Raw genomic sequence first — 20,257 nt, forward strand, 5'->3', positions numbered from 1 at the left:
TAAAAGTCCACAGCCTGTAAGGCAATGGGAGCAGACAGTGTGAATATACTATCGGCCAGACCGTCACTTTATCAACCCTGAGAGACAGTCCAATCCATAAGAGTGGAGCCTTATGCTTGATGTACTTTCGGGTGCAGATGCACGCGATCGTGTGGTTGGGCAAAAACAGGGTCTCTTTCAGGAGCTGTAGCAGCTCAGGAAGGCAGGTGAGGCAGTGAAGAATGAGTTCCCACTATTCGAAGAGGGTCTCCCCAAGAGGGCATGACAGTTCCAATAGTTGGAAATAGGACGATACCACAGGCTACCTCGAAAGGTGAGTGGCCCTCGGGGGATACTCGTGTGTAAAAATGTGTGCATGCGCCAGGGGCCACTGCTAGGGGTGTCAAGTATTCACTGACCCAAGGCGCACTCTGGACCAAACTTCGCCAGTCGAAGCCACTTTGGTTGCGGGTTCAAATGCTGCAATTGTGTGGTTCTGCAGCTTTCAGCAGCTGAGTTCCAGGGATGATTATGTGGCCGAACAATGACAATTTCTTATCTCCTGGTGAAGGGATCTACTCTGCTATCACTGCAGCACTTCTCGGGGCAAAGGTGGGCACAGCAGATGCACACCCTCTTAGTTCATCACCACAGCTGGGCGACACAATGACCGTGTGCACTCAGGTTCAGGCATACTCTCCTAATTCCAGACCTAGGGTGCGTAGGTGTATAAAACTCAGCAGGAGAGTGTCTTGGACTTGGTGCTTATGATCTCCAAAGTCTCAAGGGTTAACTCAAGATGGTGGCGGTTCCACCATCTCGAGCGGCGGCAGTCCTGCGCAAGCTGGTCAGTTCACTGGTTGGCCCAGGAACATTTCCGAGAATGCTCGCTTGCACTGTTTAATTGGTCGAAGCGCCTTTGCAGACCTAAGTTCAATCAGAGGCAGAGTCCTCCTGCGGGACAAAATCTTGATCTCCGTTCCCGTGTAGATGTCCAGTTTGGCCAGCCAGTGCTTAAAAACATTTTTCAGTAAGGGAATTTTCAAAACACCTGTTTGATAAGTCAGTGCTTGGGAATCTCCCAAAGGTATGGAGGAAAGGGGATGGGACGTAGGAATATAACAGTTACTCACCGTAGTGACTATTGTACTCCTAGTCCATAGTCCCTCTTTTCTACATACGCACGCCCGACTTCCCCTCTAAAAAGTTTCCTCTTTGGTAAATTATCCTTCGACTTTGGCGATAGAACAGGACTGAAGGGTGATGCGCAGAAAGGCTGTGCTACAGCCGCTCGTGTTGTCCCTGCGTAAAAATAAAAGGACAATAACAGTTTTGATGCTCCAAAAAGTGCTCTGGTCCAGTCACGAAGGACGGAATGTCCCCGAAAGTATGGAAGAAAGGGGACTATGGACTTTGGGGTTAGATGGTCACTACTGTGTAACTTGGTTATTTTTTCAATATTTGTTGTTTATGCAGTAGAGGGATTAGGCACATCATCACTTGCACTGCCATTCCTTTGTACATTGTTTTAATATACCTATGCCAACCATTGTGCTCAGGCAGTTGTGTAAGGCTTCGCACCATGGCCACGCCTGACACACATGCTCACATCATTTGAACAATTCACACTAACTGGTGCTAGCCTTTGTATGGTACATCCTTTTCTTACTACCCTCTTTTCCCATATTTGCCTCTCAGTCTACTCTAGACTTGGCCACTAGGATTGGGAGTCCCAGAAGTAAAATTCTGGATTTTTTTTCTTTTGCGAAAAAATATTAAACCTACTTCTGGGCAGAAAAAGCCAACACACTTCTTGGGCCACTGGAGTACATCTCCAGTCAACAAACCAGCAGACACGAACGTTTTAGTATACCAAATGTTTCTCTTTGAAACTGCACTCCCTTAAATATTCAGACCCCTCAGAATGTTCCCTCCTAATTTCTGCATTACTGTTGTATGATCTGCTCAATATAGCCTTTGGAGGAGCTGGTCATCTTTTCTCCCTTCCTTTTGTCCCCTATCCACCACACACTCCCCTATACATTAACAAGTGTTGGTACTGGCATTTCTGTCACTCGGTTTGGCAATTACTTATTATCCTCCGTGAAAGGGTGGACATTTTGTAATCTTTATATCTAGTGAAGAAGCCTCATGACTTCAAGGTACGCTCAAGCACATTTTGAATATCATACCGACTGCCTTTAGTACCACTAGATGGTGTACAAGAATCTGGAATTTGCTGTCACAGGAACATTCTTTGCGAGTGGGTTCGATTGCTTCTGTTCTGATCATCGCTTAATCTGATCCATCAGCAATGACTACGCAAGCATTCATACTACCACAGCTGTTACTCTCTGTAACCCCATTTTCTGTTTTCATATGTCGGTCTGTTGATAGCCTTTACTCCTACGTCCCGTCCCCTTTCCTCCATACTTATGGGACATCTCTCCGTCCTGTGGGACGGGACCGAAGTACTTTGTAAAAAGCATCCAAATTTGTTTCAAAAATGTGTCCCTCCTCTCTTTCCTGCGCGGGGCCCGGCACGTGGCCGTAACCCCCGCCCACCTTTGCTCCGCCCTGCGCATCGCCCATCAGTTCTTTTCTCGCACTTGCATCCTCGGAAGACTTTCTTCCCTGTTTTCCTCTCTGGCTCTTGCTAGCGTTCGTTTACTAGTCGGTCTGTCTTTTAAACCAGATTTTCCAGACTGTTCGTGTCACCGTCGCTTCGCGAGGGCGGATCCCCATCCTCTTTGTTTAGAGTGTTTGGGTCCGGAACACCGTTGAGACTCCTGTTTTCAGTGTGACTCCCTTTTGGTCCGGGCACTTCAACGTCGGTTGGAGCGGTGGGAGGAGATGTTCGGACGAACTCCTCCTTCTCATTTTCAGGCGTTCATCGACGAGAAGAAAAAACGCCCGGTAAGTTCTTTACTTTTCAGAGCACCCCAGCCGGGGAGGGGGATACCTTTCCGGGGTTCCTCTCGGTCTGGGAGGGGCGTTGACCGCTCTGTTACTGGGGTTCGCCCTGAGGTGCCTGTCGGGCCTAATAATTCTACCAGAGTTTTCTCCGAGGGTCTCCGTAAGGGGCCTGTGTTCACCGGAGTACGCTCCGAGGCCCCTCCTGTGGGCTGTTCTACTATCTGTTGAGGGGGCAAAGAAGATAGTTTCTTTTTACCGGCAGTGCCGAGGCCCTTTCTTCGAAGGCTCAGTTGGCGGTTGGTATGTCGCAGAAACATTCCAAGCCTCATAGTACCGGCTCTGCCGAGGTTCCTTACGTTAAGGCTAAAATTAAGACCCCTGACCCATCGACCTCAGATGAGGACAAAATGGTGGCCGTTCCGCCATGACCACGGTGGCCATTTTAGGTACTACCCCTCCAACTACGCCATCAGTCCCTGGTGTAGGGTTCGGTCCTTTGGGTGAACCTAAGGTCCCTTGTGCGCATCCTTACCGGCCGGTTTATGATTGGAACACCCGGATGCCTCTTCCGCACAATGTCTCGTTGCCAGCGGGGGCGGCTCCCTTGATTTATGTGGATACGTCGGCGGAGGGGCCGGTGTGGCACCCTTCCCCGTTACGTCCCTGGATTTGTCCACCTCATGAGAGGCCTCCTCAGGTTCAGAAACAATCTTCTGAGGACGCCTTTTTAAGTAAAAGTGGTCCCGCCCGCGCCCTCCTTGCCCGTGGTGCCTCCCCCTGCGCTTCCGCCTTTGCCACCATTGTCCCCAGTAGACAAGGCAGTGCCTGACACGGCTTAGCTGGATCCTGACCGGTCACATGACCCTCAAGGCGATCAGGACAACGAGGACCTTCCCCGCTCTATTAGAGCTTTCCATGACCGGGTGCTGGACATGAGTTTCTTAGATGTTCCAGTGCCCGAGGCACCCGCTCCGCAGGAGGGCGTGCTTTCTGGGGCGTTAACCTTGTCTCCTTTGGAGCTTACCGGCATGTTCTTGCAGAAGGACGTTCTGGCCGAGGTCCGAAGAGTTTGGGAAAAGCCACACTCGGGACTTTTTGTCAATAAAAAGATTAGAGGGAACAGCGGGCGGGCGTATGGAGGAAAGGGGACTATGGACTAGGAATAAGGTGGTCACTACGGTGAGTAACCAGGTAAATCTCACCTCCACTTTTCTTCTCTCTGCTCCTCCTTTCTTCCCCAGACCGCAGTCAAGTTGCCCCAGGTGCAGGCACAATATGCCAAATGAGCTTTGGTGTCATAATAGCACTAGAGTGGCGATGGGACACAGTAAATTATGCTTAACATATGATAAAATAAGACTCGCAAATCAGTCAACGCAAGGGCAATCCAAAAGATCATAACTACAGGTCATGTTAACTGTTTCTTGGGTGATGGCTAGGAATGATTTATTTTCTAGTGTGATGGATTTTGGAGCCTATGGACATTAAGATTAGGTGTTCGTTTAGGATTGGACTGTAGACCTCCTGTCCTTTAAATTAGTTATCCACTCATGGATTTTCTGTTGTACCCATTTATTACCTGGCACTGTGTTCATACTTCTCTCTCTCCTATAGAGTTACCCTTAGCTTACAGAGCATTACAGAGCCCCACCTTTACGCGCAATCCTCAACAAAAACTTAAACTTGAGACAACTGGTTTCATGCGTTCTGTGGCCACAACCCGTGACATGCATAGTTGGATCAGATAAAAACGTAGTCTCGAATATAGTTTAATAGAGCACATCCACTTGCCTACAAAGTGACACTTTTGTTCTATCTCTCTGTAGATGCCACTTCAAATGAACAGCAAGATCTTTTTTGTCAGAAGCTACAGCAGTGTTGTGTTCTGTTCGATTTCATGGACTCGGTGTCAGATTTGAAGAGCAAAGAAATCAAAAGGGCAACCCTTAATGAATTGGTTGAATATGTGTCAACTAACCGTGGTGTGATTGTGGAGACAGCATATCCAGATATTGTGAGAATGGTAAGAATTCAGATTTTAAGTTTACACTTGCAACCTGTTAACTCTTTTCCAGTAATTACTCTTCTCTTTTTTTACGTTGCTGCATACATATACCTGTGATGATTTGTGAAGCTGATTTCCCCATATGTTACTATGCAAATTATCTCCATTGCTACGTAGACTTGAATATAATCAAATGTGGAATTCTGTTTTCGCCAGTTCTTGGTTGTCTCAGTATCATTAAAGTAGCTTGTGTGATTCCAAAACAATTTGGAATTTTTCTTTTCTATTTATTTTTTAAACATGCTTGACACCACTGAACAAATACTCCAAGCTGTTTTCAAAATACTTTGACATGTTGAAGACCAATTGTGCCGACATCACTAAAAGCCATATAGCACACTCAAGTTGGTTAAGCTGGGTTTTAAATGCTTGGGGACAGAGTTAAAGACCTGATTGAAACTCAAGCATTTGATGAATTGTGTCCCATATGACCAGTTCTCATGGGCTTTATGGTTATAGGCACCTTGCAGACCAGACCGCTCAGGATTTTGTTTTCTGTTATTAAATGCTGGGACATTTTTCAACCTGCAACACAAAATGCTCAGAGTATCGTACATTCAAGAAATCTACAGTTGATGGTCAAGGGAAAAAGTTAATCAACAAATCTAGGAGCTTCCTTTCTATTTCCTGGGCGTCTACAGAGCTGAATGGAGGTCGGAACTATTGTCAGATGACTGGATGGAGAACCACTGTACATCAGTACTTTTTTTTGTTTTTGTTTTTTGTTTTTTTTTAAATAGCCAAAAAGACTGGGGTGGCACGATCAGCCACTAAGGTTATACCTATAGCAGCAATTATTGCCTTGGTCCTGACTACCCGATTACTTGGCTTGCATCTTCCCTTGTCTAATTTTTTGAATGTATTGCATGGAACTCCCGAAACTCAAACCTCTAATCGGACTGAATTAATTCTCCTAGTAAACCCTACCAATGATGTCTGAGTCCACATTTGGCTTACTGATATGAAGCTTGACTGATTCTCACTTTAATTCTTACCCAGCTTTACCATTACTTGGAGATCTTGCAAAAGGCATGACCAGGAAGACTCAAAGTATGGTACCAGTGTGCACTCCTTCACAAACTCAAGCCCTCGGTTACTATCTAATCTTTCAGGACAGTCCAAGCCCTGCTCATCTCCCGTCTGGACAGTGGCAAAGCCCTACTCTCAGTCCCAGATACCCTCTTGGCCCATCTGAAATCTGTTGGGCCCGACGCTTCTCTGGACTAAGAAAAATAGGCCACTTCCCCCTAATCCTCTGAGTTGATCTGGCTACCTCTTCAAGCAATCGTCATGTTCAAGACAGTCTGCATTACACCAAAACAGAAGGTGATGACCGGAAGGTTTTGAATGTACCATAACCGCTGCCATTGCTCTGATCAACCCTCCATGCATTCATTTTTTTAGCCTACAATGCTGTTGCAGAAGGGGAAGGCCATATGCAATTCAGGCTTTGCCCAGCCCAAACTGCATGATCCTATCCCTTCTGCATGAAATCAAAGCAACCTTAGACATTTTACAGCCTCATTGGCCATCCCGGTATAGTGTGTACTGTAGTTTGGGTCGATCTCTAGGCACAGCAAGCTCAGAACCTATGTCTGGGCTCTCTTCCCACCTCCTTTCCGAGCAGTCCCAACCAGTGCACCACTTTGCCGGTACAAGAACCTCACCATCTCTGGTTCACCATCAAGACACACCACCAGACTGGAAACCAAGGACTGGAAGAGGGGGGAAAAAACTAGGAAAACAGAATTTTGCCTTGAATGCTTTCTGTAACATAAAAATTCCTGTTAAGGGAGACTTTTTCAAATGGTAAACAAAAACTAAGAAAATGTATACATGTTTTTTAATTTTTTTATTGGGAAAGTCATTGAGAGCCGCAAGAAGGGAGAGACGTGTTGACCCATCCTCCTGAAAATGTATGCCGTTCTACTTGTTTTCCCCCACCCCCTGAAGAGGAATTACCAGGCGTATCTTAGACCGTAGGCTCACAAAGTGTAAGAACACTTAAGTTGTATGGCAGGGTAGGCTGGGAGGGGCGATGAGCAATACATGGGAGGAACATCCAATTGAAAGCACGTTACCAGTGGTAAGTAACTTGTTCTTCGAATAGATTGTCCTCCCACGTATTCCTCATCTTTGATAGACTCCCAAAGAAGTAATAATTTGGTGGTGGGGGTACAAACTTAAATGTTTTGTTCTAATCACGGACCGAATGGAGGACTGCTTTGCAAATTGTCCTCCCATACTGGAAGATGATTCCGGACAATAATGTCTCACAAAAGTATGAATAGACTACCAAGTGACCGCTGAACAAATGTCTTTGTTTGGGACACCTCTTTGAAGAGCGGCAGAGGTTGCCATGCCCCTTGTTGAATGTGTTCTTGGGCCTTCCGGCAGGTTCTTGCCCACTAACCTGTAACATTCACCAATAGCCAGGATAATCCATCTCGATATGGTTTGTTTAGTAACACCTAGACCTGATTTGGGGTCAGTATAGCCAATGAATAATTGGTCATTTTGGCAAAATGTAGCCATTCTGGATATGTAAAAACTGAGGACCCTTTTTGGGTCCAGTCTGTGTAATCTTTCCTCCTCCTTCCCCGGATGGGGTGGTGGATAGAGGCTACCTTCGGTAAGAAAGGTTTCACCTTGAGAATAACTTTGTCTTTATGGGAAACTATATGAGGAGGCTTACAGGACAGGGCCTGCAACTCGCTTACCCTGCTGGCTGACGTTATTGCAATAAGCAAAACAGTTTTTAATGTCGAAAAGCTTAATGGGCATCATTGTAGAGGCTCAAAAGGAATGTATGTTAAACACCAGATTGAGATCCCCTACAGGTACATTGAATGGAACTGGTGGAAATACATTACTAAGGCATTTTCGGAATTGAACAATCGGAGAGATCTCAAAATATGAATCCTCCTCTGAAGAGCGTCTTGAAAATAGACATTGCCACCAGGTAACCTTTAATTGTTCTGCTTTTGAGCCCCAGATTTGCCAAATGTAGCAAAAAGGAAAGCACCATAGGTGTCTCACATAGAAAGGGATCCACATTCTTATCCCTGCACCAGCTGCTGAACTTGTTCCAATGGCAGCCATACAAAGATTTTGTTGCTGGCCTTCTGGCTGAAAGCAAAATCTCCATTACGTCATCCGGAAGGTCTCAATCCTTGTATCTCAGCCTTTCAGAAACCATGCGTGAAGGCTGAGTGTCTTGACCTCTGAATGGAGAACTCAACCTGCCTCTTGCAAGAGAAGATACTGTTTGAGGAATACTCATTGGAGGGCAGATGGTCCAGAATGTACGAGTACCACGTCCTCCTGGCCCAATCCGGAGCAATTAGGATCATGGATTTCCCAAACTTTCTCATCCTCCTGATCACGTGAGGAATTCCAGGGACTGGAGGAAAGTCGTACAGCAGTGGAAACTCCCCGTCTACCACAAACTCGTCCCCTAGAGCTCCTCCTGGAGGAAATTCCCTGGAGCAAAACAGTTTGCACTTCCGGTTGACATGGGTCGCAAACAGATCCACTTGAGGGGTTCCCCAAATGGTGAAGATCTCTTGAAGGACTTCCTGAGCTAGTTCCCACTCGTGCCTGCTCAGAGCGTCGGCCGCCGTGTTCTCCTCTCCGGCGAGGTGAACTGCAGACAGAGCAATTCCTTCTTGAATTGCCCAGAACCAGAGCTGCATTGCCTCTCTGCACAGTGGTAGTGACCCTACACCTCCTCTCTTGTTGAGGTAATACATGGCCACTGTGTTGTAAGTAATTATCAGGACTTTCTTTCTTCTTACAGAGGGCAGAAAGGCCTTCATCGCTAGTCTGATTGCCCTCACCTTCAAAAAGGTTGATGTGTACTTTGGACTCCAATGGAGACCAACGACCGCTGATTGTCAGATCGTTGTTGTGGGCTCCCCATCCCATGAGTGAGGTGTTCGTCACTACCATTATCTCCGGCCAAGGCTGCCAAAAAGATTCTCCCTTGAGAATGTTGTCCTTGCAAGCCCACCACAGAATGTCCTGAGAGACCCTGCTCAGAACTTTCAGGCGGTCTGACATTCTGCCTGAAAATTGGGACCATTGAGTCCTGAGAGCTCATTGGAGGGATCTCATTCTTAGATGAGCCTCTGGCACCAGGAAAATGCAGGATGCCATGAGACAGAGCCATCTCAAAAAATCGAAGGCTAGAAGATGCTGGGCACTCTGGCATTTGGTAATCATCTGCAAAATGTGTTGAGCTCTCACCTGGGTTGGTGAGACTTTTCCTGATGAAGCATCCAGGACTGCGCCAATTAATTTGAGTCTTTGAGATGGTATCATGTGGGACTTCTTGTAATTGAGGGAGAAGCACAGTCTGTGGAGCGAGTGGCAGGTTATGCTGTGATGTTCCCGGGCTTGCTCGGCTGAACAAGCCCTGATCATCCAATCCTCGAGGTAGGGGCAGACGCAAATCCCCTCGCTTGAGACTTGCTGCCACCACTGCCATCAACTTGGGGAAAACTCTTGGGCGGAGTTCAGGCCGAATGGCAGAACTCAAAACTGATAATGAGAACCTCCAAATGCAAACCTCAGGTACTTTCTGTGCTTGAGATGGATAGTCGCATGAAAGTAAGCATCCTGAAGGTCTAACAACGCCATCCAGTCTTGAAGTTGGAGAGCCTGAAGGATTTGGGAAAGGGTAACCATCTTGAACATGTCTTTCCTGAGGAACTTTTTCAAGTTTCTTGAGTCCAAGATGGTTCTCAATGCTCTGTCCTTTTTGGGAATCAAAGTATGGGGAATACCAACCCTTGTTCCTTTCCCCTACAGGTACATGTTCTCATGCACCTTTCTCTAGCAGGGTCAACATTTCCTGCACAAGGAGCGGATCCGGAATTTTGAAAGTTTGGATTTTATTTATTTATAAAGCGCGCCTGACCCAAAGGTATCTGGGCGCAGTACAAAATAATGCAAGTTACTTAGTTGCAGCAGGCAGGAAAAACAGAAATTATACACTACAATATCTTAGTAACATAGGTGAGATTAAACCATACAATCAGATATCTAACAAAATGTACAAGGGTAGTTTCAAAGTTGTAAACAGTTGCAAAGAAAAGCATAGGATAACGGATAGCAAGTATAAGTGCAGACGTAGCAGAAGAGGATATAGATACATATATACAAAGGCGATGCTAGGGCCTTCTAGGGGTCATTGTTGGTGATGAGCCTGTTTTTCATTTTCTGTCTGAAGTTGGAGAGATTGGCTGGTTCTGAAGTTGGTGGGGGTTTCTGGGGGGGTGGAGAAGTCCAAAGTTGGGCGGCTAAAACAGGGAACCCGTTACCTCCCGCTTTTTGAAGTTTGTATCTGGGCACTTGTAGTAGGCCTAAAGCGGCTGATCTGGTAAGTCCTGGTGTGTTTCGGGGAGAACTTGTCAGAAACGTATTGTGGGGCTGTGTTATTCAGGCATTTGAAGGTGAGAGATGCAGTTTTGAGTTGGATTCTTTATTTAATCGAGAGCCAGTTATGGTCTCTTCTGATGGAAGAAATATGTTGTTTTCGAGGAATGCTTAAAGCTATCCTGAAAGCGTTGTTTTGCAAAATCTGCAGTTTTTTGGTGATGTTTGTTTGCCGCAAGGTATAGTCCATTACAACAGTCAATTTTAGATATTATGGCTCGAGAGTGATGTAGCTTTTCGTAGATGGGAAAAGTTTGCATGCTCTGATAAATTAACAAGTATAGGCACCTGCTGAGGCGTTGGCACTAACCTGCTTTCTCAAGTTTAGGGAAGAGTCTATTTAAAAACCTAATGTTTTTACTGTGCTGGCGACTTTTATGATGATGCCATCAATATTAAATGAACGATATTGTTTGCCTAGTTTGGAAATGTTAATGGGAGTGGCTAGGAGGATGAGTTGTCTTTTCATCATTCAGGCAGAGGCCATGTGTGGCCATCCATGCCTTAATGATAAGATAGATTCTGTTGATCAGGGCTAGGTCTTTGGCATAGTCACCTGTCAGGGGAATAAGGATCTGGGTGTAGTCTGCATAGTTCGTGTAGGTGACACACCTATGTTATCCAGGTCATCAAACAATGGTTTGGTAAAGGCATTGTACATAGTTGGAGATAAAGACGATCTTTGTGGTACTCCGCATTTAATGGGGATTGGGTCTGCAGCCGCAGATGCCGCAAACACTCATCGACCTGTTGCTTAGAAATTATTTAATCCAAGCTGTGGCTTCTGGTGAGATGTAGTGGAGAGGTGGTTACAAAGGATCTTGTGGTCAACCAAGTCGACTGGTTGATGGGTCCAGAAGGAGCAGGAGTGCTGAATTTCCTTTATCTTTAAGGTCGTCTATTAGAGTTTTTAGGTCAATCAGGGCAGTTTCAGTGCCGTGTTGTGGCCTGAACCCTGATTGGCGGAGACCTAACAGTTTGTTACTCTAGGAAGTTTTGTATTTGATTGTAGGCAGCTGTGTCTATAATCTTCAACAAGAAGGGGACAGTAGTAATAGGTCTGAAGTTGGTGGGTATATTGGGGGTCGAGAGGTTTATTTTTTTATTTTTTAGCAGAGGCAATACCCAAGAGTTCTTCAAGTTGGTTGGCACAGTGCAGGTATGGAAGGGAGGCATTGACGAGTGGCGTGATGAAGGGTGCTAAGATGCCCACTGCTTCCTTGATAATGGTAGCAGGGCAGGTATCTCCTTGGCAATTGGATGGTTTGAGAGATGCTATGATTTTTTGTACCTCTTGGGGAGATGCTGTTGAAAATTTGAAGAGTTGGGTGGAGGTGATTTTAGAGGGAATTTTGTTAGTCATTTTGTGGTGGCAAGGCAAGTTTTTTTGTCAGTGTTTTTCTTTGGGAGAAGGGTAATTTTATTAGCCAATGCTTCCTGGATTTTAATACACCAGGATTGGCCCTTGACACAAAGGTCTGTTTTGGGAATAGGTGATTTGAGTGCCTTAAGTATGATAAAGAGTTTGCTCGTGCATGAGCTGGCTTTATGAATCCTTTTGTTGTAAGAGTTGCGTTTGGCTGCACGGATTTCCTCTTTATAGTTGGTAGTGATTTTTAATAGGGTTTCTTTGTTGAGAATGGACGGGTTATGTTTTCACGTGGATTCAAGCTTCCTTTTTTTCTTTTCTAAGTTCTTTAAGTTTAGGTGTGAACCAAGTGTTCACATGGGCCACTGGTTTACTTTTGTGCATTTGTAGGGGTGCAATAAAATCTATGGCTGAATTAATAGTTATTGTACAATTCTACTAGTTCCTCGGGGTTAGATGGTAGTGAGGAAGCTTGTAGGGGCTTGAGAAAGGGGCTGAGATTGTTGACAGTAATATTTTTTTTGTTTATCGTTAGGATGGGAGGGGGCTATGACTTTGGACGTAGCTGGCGGAGTACAGTTTAGAAGCAAATAGGTAAGTAGACTGTGGTTTGTCCAGGATAATGGTTCGATAGCTGTGATGTTGGATGGGCAGTTAAGATCTCCTAGTCAGTCCAATGTTCGTCCCTTGTCATGTGTAGGGAGGAGAACTCTTTGGGTTAGGCCTAGCTCAGATAGGGAGTTGGCTAAGCGAAGAGCTGAGTGGCCATCTCGGTCGTTGAATCCTAGGTTAAAATTTCCTAAGAGTAAGACTTGGGAAGAGGGTTTGGTGTTGGTTGTGATAATATTGATGTCATCTTCAAATGATCCTAGGGGACCTGGAGGGCGATAGATGAGGTGGATAATCGATTGTGAAGTGGAGAGTAGCAATTTAGAAGTCAGTAATTCGCTTGAAGAGGTGGAGACATGGTGGAAAGCTTGAAGGTTGAGCAATGTTTTAGCTATAATAGCAATACCTCCGCTTCTAGTTGATTCTCTATCCAGTCTGAGAATAGAGTAGTTGTCTGGTGTAGCGATGAGCAGGGATGGGCCTGCTGCAGCATGTAACCATGTCTCAGTTATTGCTAGGAATTCCAATTTCCTATCAGTGATCAAGTCTGCAATTTCTGTTCCCCAATGGATGATCCCGATGCCTTCTTTGGGAAGGAAGGCAGGAACCTTGGGGATACAGTTTCCAGTGCCCAAGCATCTGAAGTAATGCCTCGCCATTCATTCAGATGCTGATTAAGTCTGCCTCCCACCAGGGTCTTGAGAGTGATTTTGAGGCGGCTGAAGCAGCGGCTGAGGTTAAAGCTGCTGCTGCTTGGGTTGGCTTGACACATCTCCCTCGTCCACCACAAGGGAATCTTCTCTGACGGGCTTGTCCTCTTGCTCTTCGAATTGAGTAGAATCGAAAGGACTTACCCCTCCAGGAAGATGAGCCAGAGTAGGGATATTGAGGCTTTCTAATGGCAGCGCTAAGGGATTTAGCCGCCGCTTTTGATGTCTGCAGCTTTTCCAAACTCTCATCCGCCTTGCTGCCAAACAACCTCGAGCCGTCAAAGGGCATGTTGAGTAGCCTAGCTTGCATATTCTGGTGCAAACCCGGACTTCCTCAAGCACGCAAATCTGCATAGCACTGTGCTGGCTGCCATGGATCTGCTGATGCTGTCTGCAGTATCCAGACCTGACTGGAGACATTGCCTCCTTACCATCCTTGATGAGTGCCAGGAAGCAGTCTCCTTCCTCTTCTTCCGGGATGTGGTCAGCCGCCATAGCTACGCAGTCCCACGGGGTAAATGTAAACCTTGGTCAAGTACAAGTCACATTTGTTGATTTTAATGCCATACTGCTAGCTGTAAAAACCTTTTTGGCCCAGGCATCCACTCTTATCCCTATCAGGAGGGATGGATGGGTATGCCGACTGCTTGGTAGATGTAGCACCCTGAACCACAAACCTTCTGGTGTTTAGTTGGGTACTCTGGGTAGTTGCTGGCTGGTCTATTTTGTTGGTAACATTTATATTTTCTACACCCGCAGTTTGTGGTGTCGCCCAATTTGCAGAGAGCCTTTTCTGTAATGCAGTGTGGAAAGGCAAAATTGGATCTTTCTGGGGACCCTGATCCACGATGTCTGTCATATCATCTTGTTCAAAAGGAGTAGGCCTGCTCCAGCCTAAAAACTCTATAACATTTGCTCTTTTTAGTTTTCCATGAGGAGTCGGCATATTCAGTTGGATCGGGTTTGCCAAACTCTAACTCGGGAGAGGTATCCAACCCACTGGCTGACTGAAGGTTGTCATATAAATCCCTTAATTTAGACTCATCCGAGATTAGCTCTGCTGGCATATTAGGGAGGCCGAATTGTAGCCCAAAAGGTGGCGTGTTATCAGAAGGATGATCTTCCTCATAGATGGCTGATAAAAACGTCTTTTTTAGTTAAAGGTTTGAACATCTTTTCCTGTACCACCACTGGCTTCGACAATTCTGAAGTAATCGTCGACAATGACCTCGAAGTTGGGATCCCTTAGTTGGCGTCGACTTTGATACCGGTGTTGACGGCTCTGACGCCAACCGAGTCAGTGAAGGCGTCAACGTAGTCTAGTACTTGTGCTTTTTCATCGGAACCCTCATTGGGCTAGGTTCCTGACTTGTTGAAGCCCACAACGATTTCTCGTCGGATCGAGATCTTTCTTAATGCAGCACTGGCTTAAGGCTCGGTTTCGAAGATTTTGTCTTCTACTTCCCTTTGTTGTCTTTTTGCAGATTGACAGGGGCATGGGCTTTCTGCTTGTCCTTCGAGGGGGTCGAGGCCACATTCTCGAAGATCTTATGCATCCCAGTACGAAAGGCATCCCACTTTGCAGGGGAGTCCGTTTTTGTGGACACCCGATTACCTCAGCTGATGAATCTCTGGAGGGTTAGCTCGGAAAAGCAGAACTGAAGCCAATGGGCGCTGCGTGCGCTACTTATACCAATGACGTTGGCAGTCGAACGGAGGCCCTCTAGGTACGATGACTCAACGATATGGCACACAGCGCCCCCTGTCAAAAACAATTTCCTAAGCAGCCGAAGCTGGAGAGATAAATATAAGATGAGGAATAAGTGGGAGGGGACAATCCATTCAAAGGGACTATATAGTAGGAGAACAAGAACCCACTTACTCAGTAACTTGTGCTTTAAATGGCAAACCTCCTTTCAGCCATTTCTCAACCTTCCATTTGTTTCTTCTCTACCTCAGTTGGCGAAAGGTCTCTGGTACGCTGCCCGGTACTTGATCACCTGCTACCGTAGGAAACCCTGTGGGGCGTTCATTGACTGACATGGCAGTTTCATCTGACTTAAAGAGATACCCTTTCTGCTAAATACCCTAGTTGGTGTCAGCGCCTAATCCTTTGGGCACAGACACAATGTACTGTCTACAATCTCCACCTCCAGAATGTTGAGGTAATTTGTGAGCCTACAACAAAGTTAATCCTGAGGTCCCTGAAAGGACTAATACCAAACTAAGCCCAATAAAGCAGGTAACGTTTTCAAGGTCTGGGAGTTCGGGGGCAGGGCTCACTCCTGATAAATCTCAAGAGATGCATATCAGCAATTGAGACCAGTGAATGGCCCCTGTTCTGAAACTCCTAATCCCAAACTGGTGTAACCGTGTGCAAGTTGTGAGCGTCAGGATTTCTGGGTATGCATTATATTTCTTGATGTTCCATAAGATGCTCCACAGGTTGTCCATACTTACTGCCACTGAGTCCTTCAAGATGCCAAGACCCTTTAATTAGACCCCTCAAATATGATGTCTTGTCTGTTTCACTTGTGCAATGATGCACGTTAGGTACGTCTCCCATCCTTTACATTAAAGACCAAAATGTAAGCTAGTGCTTTAGCAGCAAGCAGTGAAAGCTTTCAATGCTTGCTTGGCAATAAAAACGCATAACGTGATAAAGCACTAGTAAGCAGATTGAAAATCCCCAGTGCAACACAGATATAATTTGCGCATTTTGTGAATCTGAATTCAGAAATAACTGGTTCCTGTACTTGATGGCAACAGCCTACAGCGTCGTCAAGACCTTTAACGAGTGCGGATGTGCCATTATCTCTTTGTACAGCCCTTTAATCCAGGCATTTCTGGTGTTTGCGCCTTAAACCAGAGAGGCTGCAGCAAGCATGCAATCTGTTTATCTTTACATTTATTTAACCCAAAATTACACCAACCATCATTTGCAGACATTTAAAGGGTGGCTGTGGCTCTGTGTGCAGTGCCTCTTGCCTGGTCATTGCATGGAGTGGCTGAGCTCAAGGAAGCGAAGGAGGGCAGAGAAGGGAAGCTGTGTGTGAGCTTGAGGCCGAATAGAGGACAATGAGGAATCTGGCTGGGGCAGTGAAGGTGGGTCTGAGCAGCGGTAAGCTTGCTTGAAATGCTCTCTGGATCAATTGATCAGGACAATGTTCTGAGCAAGTTTGTTGGCTACCGCACCTGCCCAGGCTACTGATGTACAGTTAGGTCCCATCTCCTTAGAGGTGGCGTTGGTTGATGGAGAGGTTATCATTATGTAGGTCCTAGGTCAGTTTCCCTTTGAACTATTGAGGATGCCTCAATATTGATCTTCCTGCACTGGGGTTAGCCCCATGTGGACCTATTCATGACCCCACCCCGCAAATGTCCCATTTGCCTTTTTGGCAGCATCGGTCAGAATTCCGTGAGCGATGTGGTGTTGGTACATACAGCAACACGAGTCCCCATGTATTTCCTCTGGTTCCCCTATTCCCCATGGTTCTGACAAATTTCACACCTGCAGAAACTCCAGTCTTATACTGATAGCTACTCTCTGGAAAACGCGATTCTGTTTCTCTGACCTCATAAAGGCCTGCTTGGAGGATCCAGTTCCCTTCCTGGATCGCCAAGCCCTCCTTCAAAAGCAGAAGGCCAGTTTTCTATCCCTTCACTTGATCGATTAACTTGGCCACCTTGTTACTGAAGAGTTTCATCCTAGGATGTCTGTGCAAATCTGCTGATCGCATGATTTGCTCAAGCGCATGGAAAGGATTCTACTCGTTCAGTACAGCAGCAAATGGGTTTAATTCTATCACTTGTCCCTGGACAACTGCATCAACCCTTTGACATGCTCTGTAATGTTCTGTCATTTGGGTCCCTTTTGGCGTCTTCACATCTCTGTGAAATGCTGGTGCTCCTTCTTGGTGACTATTGGAGCATGCTGCAACACGCTTGACTTTTCTTTTTCAAACCCTTTTTTTTTCCTCAATCTCAGTTTTTCGTAGGCATTTGGAAGGATTGATGACTTTACTCGCCTGTTAAAAGATCTCACCCAGTTTGGGATCAACGTTGAATTAGCTGCCCTGGTCCATAAACCCTTTGAGCCATTGCCTTATAATGAGATAAAGCTTCTTTCCAGGAATGTTGCCCTTTTGTTCGTCCTTGCATCAGTTCAGACAGTTGAAATCTCCCATCATTATGGAGGAAGGGCATGGGATGTAGGAGATAAACAGTTACTTCAGTGACTACTGCCAAAGTTCCCTTTTCTCCATGTTACCCACCGCATCCCCAAAAAAACGTATTAGTTGGGCATAGCACTAATGGGCGAGACTGGTGGGAGACGTCAGCTTGGGCGGTATGCCCAGGCACGCCCTTGCAAGCTTCAGATAAAGGGGAAGTTCGTTATGCACTGCCAGAAAGGTTCTGGTCCCGCCACTGTGGGACAGACTCCCATCGGTATGGAGAAAACGGGACTATGGACTCAGGAGTATACAGTAGTGTTACTACAGTGAGTAACTATTGGTGATTACTTGACGCTATGGGAAGGGGAGGGGGGATGTCAAAATGGACCTGGTCAGGTAAAATGATTTCCACAAAGTTAAGCCATATTACAAAAAGTAAAAAGATGCCACAGGCCCAGCCATATCACTATGATAGAGAGGGGGTACCCACACTGCGACACTATGGGATGGGGGTGTCATAAAGCAGTGCACAAAAAAGACACTGTCAGGTGAGTTGAGCCCGGCTGGCTAGAAAAATAAAGTCCAGAACCCAAAGGTACAGGGGGCTGCCTTAGCAAATTAAAACTTTGCCTTTGCACCTAACATGGATACAGCCAGGTAAGTACTTGTTCAATCCCACGTGTGTGGCCAAAGGAGAAAATAAGCCCAGAGGAGACACTCTTGGAAAGCTCCAGTTTCGGGTGTGAGACCCAGACCTGCAAAGAAGGAATTGAAGCAATGGAAAATGGTGGTAGAGGAAGACTTGCAAAACCCCACAACTCTTGGAACCTGGGGACCCCAGAAGAGTAATCTGAAAGATATCTCAAGACCCGGCGACAGGTTCTTAGGGTGCCGGCCGCTCAGGTTTCATTCCAGAAGAGGCAGAAGAACCCAGTTAAGTACAGGGCTTCTTCCACAGGGTTGGCAAAGATATCCAGTACTCTGGGGATTGGGGATGTGGAGGGTAGACCAAGAGAAGGAAGAATAATCTCTGTACCTAGGATGACTCCCAATTGACCAGAAAACTAATGACCGTGAAGAAGGTGCTAGGAGGTTGTAGGAACATGACAAAAGGAGATATGGTCAGCTTGGGAGGCAAAATAGGCCAGACAACCAACAAAGACCTATTCCAGTACAGCAGCCATGTTTCAGGATGACCTAGGATGTGCCAAGAATGACCTAAAGCAGTGGTGACCCACCATTCTTTGGGTGTGTGATGCTCCCGAACTTGAGGTGCTTGGTCCAAAAGCATTTTGCAGGAAAGCATCACTGCAGTAGGTCAGGAATGTTCCAGCAAGGGATAGGCAGTCCATACAGCAAGGAGGACTGGGAGGACGACTAGGAACAGCTCAAGAAGCTGTCCATTGGACAAAAGAAAAACCTGGCATGCCGTAAAGCAACTCGCGGCCCAACAAATATGGCCAAACCTGGTCCTAGATTCAAAAAATGGGCTCCTGGTTATGGACCTATTCTACCCAGGAGGGTTACTTTAAGACAAAAATTACAATTGAATAGGTACAAAGAAGAGTGCTCTAATGAAAACACACTGTTTCACCCCTTATTACCCTCTGCATTAAAGGAGAAAAAGAAAGAAACTCACTTTCTTTGTTGTTTGGAGAAAATAATAGTTTGTTTATCTATGCAGTTGAAAAAATCAACATAGAGTGAACAGTTCTCCAAACAGCATAACATCACACGGTTTAATGAAACCAACCGTACAGGCTTATAGGATATATTTACAAACACATGGGGTCACATAGTTTGACACAACAGTCGTGTAGGTAACGCAAACTCAATCAAAATACATAGTTTGTTATGGTGATTCATATACTTCAGTATAAAACAACACAATTAGACAAAGTAAGCAACAACAGAAAAAAAAGGGGTTCGTGAATTGACAATTGGTAGTGGACAGTGACAATGCACTGTTGTTCGGGGTGCGTCTACACCAAGGTGTTTCGGCCGTTTAGGTGGACCAATTATGTCCCAGCATATGTACGGCCTTCATCAGGACGAAGTGCTGCACGGGGTGGAATAGGTGCTGTGGATAATTATTTCCACTGGCACGAATTTCTAGTATTACGCCAGGCGTGGGAAGGATCTTAGTGTAATCCTCACTTGTGAGGATCTTGGAGTGGGATGGACTCTGATTTTAAATATGCGGTCCTCGCGCGGAAACCTGAACACCTTTGTTCATGAATCACGAATAGCGGGCCAGTGGAGAGCGCCAGTGGAGAGCTCGAGCCCCGGAGTGAGTCAGCACATTTCTACAGCGCTCTCCACTGGCCCGCTATTCGTGATTCATGAACAAAGGTGTTCAGGTTTCCGCGCGAGGACCGCATATTTAAAATCAGAGTCCATCCCACTCCAAGATCCTCACAAGTGAGGATTACACGAAGATCCTTCCCACGCCTGGCGTAATACTAGAAATTCGTGCCAGTGGAAATAATTATCCACAGCACCTATTCCACCCCGTGCAGCACTTCGTCCTGATGAAGGCCGTACATATGCTGGGACATAATTGGTCCACCTAAACGGCCGAAACACCTTGGTGTAGACGCACCCCGAACAACAGTGCATTGTCACTGTCCACTACCAATTGTCAATTCACGAACCCCTTTTTTTTCTGTTGTTGCTTACTTTGTCTAATTGTGTTGTTTTATACTGAAGTATATGAATCACCATAACAAACTATGTATTTTGATTGAGTTTGCGTTACCTACACGACTGTTGTGTCAAACTATGTGACCCCATGTGTTTGTAAATATATCCTATAAGCCTGTACGGTTGGTTTCATTAAACCGTGTGATGTTATGCTGTTTGGAGAACTGTTCACTCTATGTTGATTTTTTCAACTGCATAGATAAACAATTATTTTCTCCAAACAACAAAGAAAGTGAGTTTCTTTCTTTTTCTCCTTTAATGCAGAGGGTAATAAGGGGTGAAACAGTGTGTT

The 20,257-nt window shown here is 45.9% G+C and overlaps 1 protein-coding gene across 1 annotated transcript in view; it reads left to right on the forward strand.

Moving 5' to 3' along the window:
* Nucleotides 1–20,257, forward strand: part of PPP2R5A (protein phosphatase 2 regulatory subunit B'alpha) — a 1,092,153-nt gene that overhangs the window by 103,787 nt on the left and 968,109 nt on the right. The window contains exon 2 of the mRNA XM_069608529.1: nucleotides 4,722–4,918. Within this exon, the coding sequence (XP_069464630.1) occupies nucleotides 4,722–4,918 (197 nt within the window). The remainder of the gene's footprint in view (nucleotides 1–4,721; nucleotides 4,919–20,257) is intronic.

Source organism: Ambystoma mexicanum, chromosome 4q, assembly GCF_040938575.1.
Source record: "Ambystoma mexicanum isolate Mex_15411 chromosome 4q, UKY_AmexF1_1, whole genome shotgun sequence".
Classification (NCBI taxonomy): domain Eukaryota; kingdom Metazoa; phylum Chordata; class Amphibia; order Caudata; family Ambystomatidae; genus Ambystoma; species Ambystoma mexicanum.